Below are 12,498 nucleotides of genomic sequence, written 5' to 3'. Positions count from 1 at the left end.
AGGACAGATTGTTTCTTTGCAGTAGTGTTGTGTGTGGGGTGTCGTGTTCAGAAGGGTGCAAACCTGCTTTTATTCTTCACTAGCTGGATTGTCCTTTGTGACACTAATCTTTCTCCATTAGCCGACAGTGTAATTCAGTCTGCTGTGTCCGCTTTGTGTGTCACAGTACCGTTGTACAATCTGTACAGCCCTGAGCTGGTTTAAGATGAAACACTGTACCCAAGAGCCTGGGTAAAAGATACATCACCCCTGCTCCTGCGGTAATGTCTAAGAGAGGGGATGTGTTCCTGAATTATCCTGAGAAGGTTTGCATATTCCTACATGTCAAAATTAAGAAGTATTTTAAATATTTATTATTGATATTTGGAAGCATCTTGGATGCATTCCTAGTCTTTTGCAAAGGAGCAGGGCATGTTTGATTCCTGTAGGTCGGTGGGCAAACAAATCAGGCAGGACAAGACCAAGGGTCTTCAGAGGGAGTTCTTTCAGGCTGCGTTCCCTACCTTCAGAATTTATTTCTCCGCAATAACACTAAAGCTATAATACATTCCGCATAGTGTGGAAGCCCTTCTCTTTACATGTGCTTTTTTAGTTGGTGAGTTGTTTGTTTAAATTCAGGTCTGAGTGGGAAGAATTTGCGGGTGAATGCAAAGCTTTTTTAAATCCATCAATATTTGTGGTTACTTTTTGATAAGTAGCATGTAAGCAGTGGCTTTAACAAGTTCAATTTAGATGTGCTTAAAAAGAAAATAAAATGGGAGGTCATGGAATGCACATAAAAGCATGTGTAAGAGAGGTTTTGAGTTCTCCGAGTCTATAATTTGGTATGAAGGGAACTGACACACATTTCTTGCTATAAATAGTTGTTAACCTGGTCAGCAGTGTTGGAGAATAAATTTCTGCACCTATGGCATGCAAGTAGGATGCTGGTAGTTTCATAAGCCGTTTCACAATTCTGAAATCTGCAGAATATCTTAAAAGCAATGTCATAAAAAGCAGCAACTCCTGGGAGATGTTGGAGCAACTCCCTTTCGAAGATGAGTTTTATAACTCCTGTAGTCTAGCCTTTAGCAAAGAGCATAGTGACTGTATGGCAAAATGATGTTAAAATGTGTATGACTGACACAAACAAGAAAATAGTGCCTGTGGACATATGAAATGTGAGCATATTAAATGTTTGCTCATGTTATATAGAAAATATCAATGTGAGATTTGTTTTGAAATATGTGTATTTTTTTAAAGAGCAGCTAATAATATTACTGCATTTGGCATCCATTACAGCTATGATGAAACAGCTGCCGCATCTATTCACCATATCAGTTATGGCAACAAATTTTTTCGTTATGACAGTAAAATGGAAATGTATCATTCTTCTTGTACTAACTTTGTACAACAGAGGGTGCTTAGTGACAATTTTCTTAATGTGTGTGACATTTCCAAAACAAATTATGCTCAAGAAAACCTTCCACTAAAGTTGTCATTTATATAGCAGTCAACTCTTGTATAATGTTCACAGCTTATGTTATGCGGTGGCTACACTGTTAAAATTTTAATAAGTGGGACTGCAAAGTATGAACAGTATTGCAGTGTGACATGATTTATGGGTCCCATTGAAGCACCTTGTAGTCTGTGTGGTGTTGTCAGTTGTCTGATTACATTCGAAACATTTAATCACTCTATCTTCCAAATTTGCAAAATACAGATAAGTTGTTTAACATGATTATGAGCTCTCTTCTCACCTCTTCTGTTCCCTTTATAGAAAATTGCAGGAGACACAGATGTCGACAGCCTCGAAGCTGGAAGAAGCTGAACACAAAGTTCAAGCTTTGCAAACAGGTTTGGCATCGCTATTCTGACCTATACCAATGATCAGGCTGGAGGTGAGAGGATGGAGATCATTAAATGTATCAGGACTGTGTGTGAACCGGCTCTTGCAAGTGCAGAGAGATCCAGCAGAGCTGGAACGTGCTTTGTGAATTGGAGCTTCTTTTGGGCTCCACACCTTAAGTGAACACGCTTGTGTTGCAGCCAGTCTGTTGGTAAATACAGCGGACGTGGCCAAGCATGAAGCGCGTATAGCGACAGAGCATCGCCGCAGTTAAAGCGGGTCATGGAGCTTGTCATCCATGTTGTGTTTTGCTCTGGTTTCACACATTTCTGAACTATGATAGATACACGCAGTGATCTGCGTTCAGTATGAACCCGGTAGAATGTCTACCAGTGTGTCTGGCCTATTGCCTACGACTTGGTTGCCATTAATTTTCAGCTCTGCATACTTACAGATTCCAGGTCTGGACACATTTGGGGTTTTTTGCTGTAAGAACACAAGAAATTTTATTCTTTGAATTACTGCAATAAATATTTCAAATTAGTAGGCAGTTTAGCCAGCTTAAATAGAAAACAGTAATGTCTAGCTTTGTTAAGTAGAAACTGGGAATTTTTACCCTGTAAAAGAAATACCGTAAGAAAATGTGAAAAATCAGAAGCTGTGTTTTTTCTAAAGTCATAATGGTTTGCCTAGGTAGAAAGATAAAGCAAAGAATTTTTCATCAGGAGGTGTACAGCTTTATTTATGTCTGAATAAAAGAAAAAGGAGTAGTCTTTTTGCTTTTCACTGCTGTTACAGTGCTGTAATGCTTCATGTTTATGCCTTTTAGCCTTGGAAAAAACCAGAACAGAACTATTTGATCTGAAAACAAAATATGATGAAGAAACTACTGCAAAGTAAGATTTCACTGTTTTCTTTCTATGTCTTCCTTCAGGGTATCACTGCTTTTTTTGTTTTGCATCTGTCTGTTGGAGACAGACGAGATGGAAGAGGTTCAGGAGTCCAAATTTGTTGGAAAACATGGTCATAATTTGGCCTCCTATAGAGACATTATTAGTTTTCATATTTTCTTCCACCCAACAAGACATTTTTCCTGGCACACATGCTGCTGCATTCCTGGTTTCGTTCTCAGGTGCTGCATCTATTGTGTATCTCTTGTACTGTGTATCTCTTCTATTTTATTTAGAAATAGGGCAATTTTCAGAAATAAGATTTACTGTGATCTTCCAATCTTGGTCAAAATAAAATTTAGTTTGGTAAAGGATTTCTGTTTCACTCTTAGGCACCCTGGTTCTTTCTGCTTTTGGAGTAGCACTCATCACTTTGTCAAATTCACCCCAAATTACAGAGAGTAGCATTTTTGGCAGATTTTTCTTGTTTCTAAGTAGAACGTGAAGGTAGTCTCAAAAATATATATCCTTGTTGTCTTAATGACTACTGTTTTCAATTAGCCCCTGGTTTTATTAACAATCAGTGCAGGAAACAACAAAAAAGAGACAGACTTCTGCTGGTTTTCTTTGAACCCTTCATATTTAAGGAAAGTTAGTAATGAGAAGGAATTCCCATGTTCAGCAGTATTAAACCCGAGGAGTCATTTCTGTGTGTGGAAATGGGATGGGAAAGAAGAAGCCATTTCAGCTGGATGGCCCTGGCCTGCTGGAAGAGCAAGGGTTGGAAGACGCACATCGCATCCCTGTGCCCACTGCCTGCATACAGCAGAGCCCCAGTGCTTCCACTAGGCAGGTGATGGGGTAAATGAAGGGAAAACTCTTGTTCCTGCCTTTGCCACCCGTTCTGGTATAGGGGAGATGGTAAGGGAAGGCTGCTGGCAGCCTCCGTGTTGGGGCAAGAGAAACCATAGCTTAGGCTTGCCGGGAGCAGTGACATAGTTTTGTTTTTGGCTGTAGGTAAGTGCTTTCTGGTAGGGCTCATGGCAGTCTAGACAATACAGGTTTTTCAAAACCGGTCAAATTGGTGACTAGGTTTAATTTCTTAGCGTGTGGTTCTGCAAGCGGTGAGGATCTGATTCCCCAGTGAAAACACGGGAAACTTGGAGCTTACAAAATTCAGTCCATAGTAGTTAAGAATCAGCGCTTGCAGTTGAAGCACCTTTTACGTCATTCAAGAAAATCTTTTAGGTCAATTTTGGGTTTGCCCTGTAAGTCTGGTTTCCTTTGAGTTCCTTATAAGGTGACCAAAAAGTATTTTTGTTCCCTCATTGATTTCATCCTTCTCGAAGAGACGCATACTAATAAAGTATCTGATGGAGCCTTAAATTACTGCAAATTGCCTTTTTTTTTTTTTTTTTCTGCATTTAACTGATGCTGACAGCTCTGTTGCTGTTATCTTGTCTCGCAGTCGCTTCTGTGGGAACAGTCAGAGATCAGGGCTCAGTGGTTGTAGGCACTGAACCTAACAACCCCTCACCCTTTTTAATGTTTTTATTTGCAGTGTTTGCTTCATTTTTTAATACTATTTCCCTAAGTACTGTAATTTATCTTATACTGAGCAAAAGACGGTCTAAAATGTTTGTTTGCATTTCTAATGTGTTTCATTCTTTCAGAGATATTCATGTGGAAATAATTTTAAATGATCTTGAATGTGATTCTTACCTAATACATATAGAATTACGTAAAATTAGTAGCATCTGCAGGAAGTAGAAATTTATTGTGTTCTGTAGCAGAACAATTACGAAGGCTGGGTCTAGAATATAGTGATCATGGAGCTGAATCCTGAAGCAGACATTAAGCATGTACTTTATCTCCCAGACTAATGTACTGTGAAAACAAACTTGTAGGAGCTAATAACAGCAGAAATATTTTATCATTGTTTTGGATATTTATGGCAGGAATAGTTCTTGCATAACAACAGTCATCTGTGGCGTTTGTAGCCCACATTTTGCAATATGGAAATCTAGAAAAACATTAAAAGGGAACTGAATGTAGACAGTGAAATTGAGTCATCTATTTTAATTGTAAAAGCTGGGAGAAATGTTGAAAAAGCACCAATAAAAACGGTGAAAGACAGTTTGATTCTTTTCTAAAAAGAAGCCCTCTTTTGATCTAAGTCTGAAAAGCTACTTGTATTGCCAATTTTAATTTTATGTTTTAAAAACATGTGATTTTTATCTTAGGCCAGAATTGTTAGTTTTACAGACGCTTATTTGATGCAGATGAATTGGAGTGCCTTCAGGAAAAAAGAGATAATTGTCAATTTTTTAAAGCTAACAGTGCTTTTAAGATTTTCAGTTTTGGAATAAAGCTGTCTTTCAACTGTTTGTAACTTTGAAAATCTTTCAAACAAAAAGAAGCAAGAGGAATACACAGTAAGAAGTCTTCAGTATCAGCATTAAGGAGTCTGGATTTTGTCCTAGCAACTGGTTGTTGTGATCTTAAAGTTGGAAATCATTTCTGTCAACTTGTTTGTTTTATCTTTTCAAAATGTCCCCATTCACAGTACTGCGTGCAACGTGAGGTACAGAGGTACCGTCCGAATTTGATGCATCTTCAAATGAGAGCAGCTGCTGAAATTAAAATCAAAAAAGGCAAATTAGCTGCTGTCATCCCAGGCTATAAAAATCCCCCGTTCCCTTTGGCAGCGAGCAGGTAGGGTGGGTACAGCGGGAGTGGAGGTGCCGCCTGCACCCCTTCCCCTGGCGCCGGCATCCCACAGCTACGCTGCGCGCAGGGCGCTGAAGGTGTTAATGACAAAAAGGAGTTTATTATGTGCAGTCATTGCAGTCTGTCAGCTGGAGTATCAGAAGCTGAATTTGACAAGATGGCAGCAGCAAAGTTTTCCATGTGTAGGCTTGAAGTAAAATGTAATTAGCCTTTATGTGCAGAACAAGGATCCATTGATGAATACAGCTGGTCTTTGTTTTCTTCTGTCATTGAGTGTGGGAGGTAAAAGTGTTCTTCTTCATGTTTATTAATACAAGATTCCTTAGACAAATGGCAAGCACAGTTTAATATTTGTTGGAACACAGAGGGGCTTGCCAAAACAGTTGTTGTGTAAGAGGATTTCAAGGTTTTCAGATTATAATCATCTCTGGGTTAAATAAATGAATGATTACTCTGCCTTTTTCAATTAAAGAGGCACATCCTCTCTCGAGGCCTGATACTGATTTTGTTTGCTGTCCCACACGTTTCTATCGGCAAACCTGGATTTAACCAACGCTAATGAGTTTGATCTGGAGATCCTATTGGAGCTGGAACTAGAAAGAAAACTCAGATTTGAGTTTCAGGAAGATTAAAGGATGTTGGGGTTTGGGGTTCTTTTCCTAGTGCAACAGAGGTTTTTTTCTTTCTCCTCTGTAGAAAAAGAAACATTCCTGTATGCATTTCCTTAGTTTTCCGAGGACAAACTGTTCTCCTTGCTAACATTGCTCTTTCACTTCTGGTTCACTGCAGAGTCTGACCAAGTGTTTGGGATTCCCAGCTGAGTGGTTAATGCTCCCAGCCAGAATTGTTGAATTCCAGTTTTAGATCAATTCCAGAGCCGCCTCTTTGCTCCGACCCCTCCTCTCCCCCAACCTAGATGAATTCTAATTGGAAAAGGATCTTCGTTTGTAGCACATACAGTAGGCTTGTTAAGTTACTGTTAACATGTGGGTTGAAGCTCCCTGCCTTTGATGAAAGAAAATATTGAATTTCACTGAAATGCTACATTTTCACCAGGAAATGTTAAGTAGTCTTGTGAGGATTTTAGGTGCAGCCCCCCTTTCCGCAATAAAAAGCCTTCCTAAACAACACAGAGCAAAAAATGTTTAGGTTGTCAGTCAAAGCAGCTCTGCTCCCAGTTTTGTTACCTATGTGATTTTTCTGAAAGATGCAGGTTTTTTGTTCTTCTAAAAGTAGTGTGTACATAGAAAATGCAGTGGAAAAGGAGGTTTGCATATTTACCAAAGTAGTCATCCTAAACCAACTACTTTCAATAACTTGTAGAAAAATATTTTGCCTTCCAGTATACAAAGCAGAGAATGGTTGTCCTTTCATATATTACTAGTTTTTTTGGCAACACAGCTAAGGATGACACAGGAGGGCACACTGGTGTGGTGTCATTAAGACTGTGCGCTGGGGCAATATTGCACATTACCCCACCATATAGACCCAGCTGACTTCCTTTAATCCTGGACTGCATTTTAATGCAAACTAAATCTGGAAATGAACAGAGCGTGGTTGATGAAAGTGCGGTCTGCGAGCTGGCAGTCTCGTCTTTAGAATAAAGGAGAGTTTTTCATTGTTTTAGGGCCTGAATAGGAAAACTTGACTCGCAGGATTTCAGTGTCATTATTTAATACACTTTTTCTTGCTGTGGTCCTAGACCTCAGTCAGTGAGGCTGGGGGTGCTGGGGTGGGCACTGTGCATGTATCTCTTACGAAGGCCGTCTCTGCCCTAAGGAGCTTACGGCATGCCGATATAAAAGAAGTTAATGAAACAAATAGGTAGAAGCTCAGGAGTGGGAGGACAAAGTAATACCTGTTTTCATCCCTCTGTCCTGCTTGAAAATAAATCCTGAAGTAATCTGCCCAAAGTCAAAGGTGGGTGACAGATGGGGAGCGCTGGGGCAGAGGCAGGCGATGGTGGCAGACAAGCAGGAGGGCTGCCGGGGGGGACAGCGGGAAGGTAACCCCTCCTCCTGTTACCTGCACGCAGGCACCAGGCACTTCAGTCTCCAGTTGTGGAGAAAGGAAGAGGTTTCGTGAATTATGTGCCAAAAATATGGTAACAGAAGGGGATGCCTATGGTTTTTGGCTATTTATAGTGAAGGATGGTCCTCTTCCTACTCATTATAGAACATACCTCTTCTTCAGGCATCAATGTAGAATAAAGTTCTAAAGATACGGCTTTCTGCGCGGAAGGAGTGTAGGACTGGGTTTGAAGACAGAGGACCAGTAGCTTTAGAGAATTAATGAAGAATTTTTTCTGCCTGAAGTGATGTGATGGAATTGGAGTTCAAGTATTCATGTGAAATCTGTTACACTGGGGCAAATCTCAGTTAACTTGGACTTTAGGGGAATAATTCCCAATATATAGTGAGAATTTAATTTGGCCTATGAATTATTTACTTGAACTTTTTTTATCAAATCTTTCTTGTTTAAGTCCTGGCTGGTACCAGTATATCACTTCTCAAATGTTTGTAGTCTTCCATTTTGATGGTGCTCAGGGTCAAACTGAATAAAAAAATAAAGTCATGCTCCCTCCAGCAGCACATAACTGCTGTGATAGATGGTCTCAGATGCTGCTTCCCCCCATTGAGCATGAAATACTGTAGTTAGGGTGGTTGTGTTGTGCATGACATGAAATAGCTTCTATTTGCTGTGCCTTTAAGATCTTAAAGTTTCCTATTTCCTGTTCTTTTGATGAGTCATTAACTTCTAATGCTCCGTCTCTGGAATTATTGCTGTATTTAAAGTGATTTCCCTAAAAAACAAGAGATGGGAGAACTTCACAGGCCATGTCTCTAACCGTTTTTTCTCTTCTTAAATTTCCTACTCGTACTGCCATCAGTGCAACCCCAGGAGTAGTAGTAAACCAGGGGAGATGTTATGGGGAACTAATAATTTTTTTAAGAAAAAAAAAAGGGAAGAAAAATTAAATATCTTCAATCTTACAGAAAGCTCTGTCTACATTTTAGAATTTGAGGTATTTGTTAAAAGTTTTAACTGTGCCTTATGCAAAACTCTACAGGCTGAAAGTCACTATGTAACATTAATACTTTGCTTAAAGGTGAATGAAAATACTTTGGAGAACTACTTCTTACTGTGGTCTAAAGCTTCTGTGTGAAATAGGGCTTGAAAGTCCATGTGCAAACCAGTCTTTTTAATCAAATTTCTGTTTCAGCCTACAGTCAAACCAGAAAAGTTGCAAGATAGCATGCTGTGGGGAGTGAATTACAGTGTTACCATAAAACACTTGTCTTTGTGAAATACTGAGTGCTTGCTTTGAAATGTGTTCATTAGCCTTTATTTTTGGGTAGGGAAACTGAGGCATGAGGAGTAAATATAACGCTCAAAGCCAACAAGTCTGGTCTTGGATGGAGTCTAGAAATATGCAGACACGAGAATCATAAACCACAAACTGGCAAAAAATTTGTTGGTTTTTTTTTATTATTATTTCTAAGGGTGCATTTCTGAGAATGCCATGTAAATGGAACATTTAGAATTTGTAGGAGTTAGTGCTGTAGCTGGGCTCTTTTGTCTCGTTTGTTAGACTTGTAATGCTTGCAATTTGTTAATGTAACTTTTTGACAGCACAGAAGCGCCCTAGGTCCTTTCTGGGGTTTTTTTTTGGTTGGTTTTTAACCTCAAGTGAGACTGTTCAGTTCCTTTTTCTGGTATAGCCTGAAAGCTGGTGTTATTTAACAGCCCAAAGTAGAAAATAATAGCCTTAGGGTATTCTAGCATATTCTAGTCATCACCCTGTTATCTATAACCTTGGGTTGACACGAGATCCTTAGATAGAAATCTTTAAATAAACGGAAAGTACTGTGTCAAAGGGTCTTACGCTACTGTGCCAGCTATGCTGTTGGTCATCGTGACCATGGCTGCCACCACGGCTCTTTCCTGGGCATGAAACTGCATGGAAGAGGCTGCAGCATCCCTGGCGCGTGGGTCTGTGTGAAATCACAAGGGGCAGAAGCATCCCAGTGCTGTCTTTTCTCACTTGCTGGAGCCAAACCTCTTCAGGCTATTGCAAGCTGCCTTAGTCTGCTAAGCAGAAGGACCATGAGCAGGTTCCTGCAGCCCCAGCCTGCCAGCAGGAATTGGCTTTCCCTGCAAGTCCGATAAAAGGGCAGTCCAGTTTTTGAGCCATCTTGCCACGGTAGATCATCTTAGCTGTACTAGCTGAACTCTGTGAAGTGCCTGGGAGGGCTTGGTGGGGAAGAAGAGGAGCAAATTACAGGGAAGGAGTACCCTTTTGGCAACCCCCCAGCGTGGACAAGGTCCTTGGGCCTCCATGTCCCAGTCAGCTGAGCTTGGTTTTCACGCAGCCCTTTCATGTATGTCCACAAATTATAATAGTCTCATTTTTTTGAATGCAAAGTAGCAAATCAACAGAGTTACTTTGGTGCAGTACCACTTCCTTGTGAGGTCTTGTCTATGAGAGTGAGGAGGGCACGTGGTTCTGCCGTGGCTCCTCCAGCACAGCTACTGCTGGGCTGGGATCATGGGGAAGGCAGTTGGGACAAATCTTTGAATCATCGGAAACAAATGGTTCATCTGTTTTTAATCAGGACATGCCCTGGATAGTATGCAGGGTTACCTATTGCCAATCACAAAGCAAAGCTCTCCATCCGCCTCTAAGTTAATCTGGCAGTTACTGCAGTAGCTGTCTCTACCTAGCCACGCATTTAATGTGGAGGCTTTCTTTACTGGCATTCGCTTGAAACTCTCCTTGTGCTCCATAGATGGTTTCCAGCTGCTTTTCCCACTCCCACACGATGACAGTGCAGGCAAAAAAATGAGTCACGTAGTTGTGTGTTGTGCTTCCTCATTCAGTGGAGAGATTGCTGTCCTGAACAAGAATAGAAGTTCAGGAAACTTTGTAAGATCCCAGGCACTAAAACTGTGTGCTGACAAACAGTCTCTTTCTTCTGCCTTTATCTTCCTTCCCTTTGGAAAGCCACGCGTTCGCTGTGAGAGCTGACGGATCTGCTCTCCCATGTACCACGTTGCTTCATACAGACAGCTTTCACATTCATCCAGTGCTTTCATTTGATTTTTATTTTTTTTTGTTCACCTCTTTCAAGAACAGGGAGGTGTGTGGCATCACTGTCAGAGGCTCTATCTGACACAACCTTGATGAAGGTGTCCCTACGGTGTTTCCTCATTAGACAGGTTTTTCAGCATCTCATTGAATGCATACCTAAGTGTGTCTGATCCCATACCTGCCTTAAAATGTTGCTTTGACACCACAGCTCGATCTATCTATCTATCTATAATCTTACTACTGGAACAGGGACATTATCCTCTCCAGAGTTGCTTTAAAAATAGAAAGTATTTCTGGTTTGTATTATCTGTTAGTACTGTTGACATCGGGAACTTTGGGGTGTTCCCATTACTCAGGGTAAAGGTTGCAGAATGAAGTCTTACGCCTGCATTGCTGTACAGGTCATCCCTGCTGCCCTTCCAAGGACTTTAAAACTTTTAGCAATTATTTCTCCTCCCCACCCCCATGTATATCTTTGACTTCCATTTTAACGTTTCTCCTCGATGCCTGTGGCAGAAGCAGAGCTGGGAGGGGAGGTAATAATAATAATAATGTTGGCATTATGTGCAGCAGTCACCCCCAGCACTTGCACCTCTGCATTTGCCCTGTGCCCTGGTTGCAGGAGAAAAGGGGATTTTTAAATTTAAGCAGACTTTTAGCAGTTTTGGCAGTGGTACAGCTGTGAAATGGTGGTCCAGAAATGGTGGCGTTTCCAGTAAATCAAAGACTTCTCTGAGAAGCAGTTGCCTCTTGGAGCAGGTCAGCGTGTGGGTCGGCTGTGCTGTGTGCGGGTGTCAGAGGAGCATGTCCTGTCTGGTTCAGCCCCTTCTGATCATCCCAGAGACGCCACTTAATGGGACCTAAGAAATATTGTCTCATTTACATATCCTGTGATCTCAATTAAAAGACAGTAACGCCATGTGGGATTGCAGTTTTGTGTCACAGAAGATATCTGGTATGATGAAATGGAATCTCATTATCTTGATTAATTTTTTTTAAAATATGTTGCAATGAGTAAGTTTTTAAAAATAGTATCTTTGAATAAGAAACTGGGAATTGTAGACATAAGGAGCTAGAAACCAGGATTAAGCACTAATTCAGGGATTTGGAAGAGAAAGATGTTGGCCAGCTCATGGAGCAGAAGGGATAAGGCAGGATGGTGCAGACGCTAAACCCAAGAAAAACAATAGACAACATGCAGGCCTGTTAATAACTTCATTAGCATTCATGTAAAGCATTAAATAAACAAATGCATTTACAATCCTGTACGCCTGATATTATTAACCCTTAACGTTTATCTAGTGTGTTTCTGCAGGAGCAGATCAGTGATTCTGTGCCCATGACAGCCTTGCCTCCCATTTTTTTAACATGTTGAGAAACTGAGGCACAGGGAGATTGGTCAGGGACACAGAGGCAATTGGTATTACAGCAAGGATCAAAAGTAAGAAATGAAATCACTGGATAGAAGAAAGGACTGTTTCTTCCTTTATTTTGCTTAGGCACAGCTTCTTGATGCCCAGAACAGACCCTAGCTGATGGAATCTTGCTTGCAAGTTTTAAATGTCTGTTAGTAACAAATTTTGAACAAAAATTAAATTTGACTGAACACTGCCTTAGGGTTACTAATCTTTTGTAGCAGTTTTTCAGTGGCTTGTAATAGATAATTGGTTACCTGTGATCACCAACTACACAACCTGTGTTCATTCGTTCCCTCAAACTAATGAACTTTCAACTAAATAGTGTATTTTTTTCCTCCCTCCTATACAGTTTTTTATTTGTGAGGGGTTTTAGGCTAGTCTGGACTTGATTTGTTTTGTGCTGGCTACCAGGCATAAATCTCCTCAGTTCCCTGCGGACTGTGCCTGCCAGATGATAAAGCTGCCCTCCTACACCTCCTCCTGGATGAACTCGCGTGGTTGAACCGCTCCTAACCTTGGTCGCTGGGCTGAACTCCGTCT

At 40.8% G+C, this 12,498-nt stretch overlaps 1 protein-coding gene across 8 annotated transcripts in view; it reads left to right on the top strand.

Moving 5' to 3' along the window:
* The window catches only part of CUX1 (cut like homeobox 1), a 281,378-nt gene that overhangs the window by 143,618 nt on the left and 125,262 nt on the right, over nucleotides 1-12,498 (top strand). For all 8 annotated transcript variants that reach the window (XM_056326650.1, XM_056326647.1, XM_056326649.1 and 5 more), the window contains exons 7-8: nucleotides 1,760-1,836; nucleotides 2,658-2,724. In XM_056326650.1, the coding sequence (XP_056182625.1) occupies nucleotides 1,760-1,836; nucleotides 2,658-2,724 (144 nt within the window). The remainder of the gene's footprint in view (nucleotides 1-1,759; nucleotides 1,837-2,657; nucleotides 2,725-12,498) is intronic.

This window comes from Falco biarmicus, chromosome 1 (genome assembly GCF_023638135.1).
Source record: "Falco biarmicus isolate bFalBia1 chromosome 1, bFalBia1.pri, whole genome shotgun sequence".
Taxonomy (NCBI): domain Eukaryota; kingdom Metazoa; phylum Chordata; class Aves; order Falconiformes; family Falconidae; genus Falco; species Falco biarmicus.
This window is presented reverse-complemented; position numbering and strand designations above follow the sequence as displayed.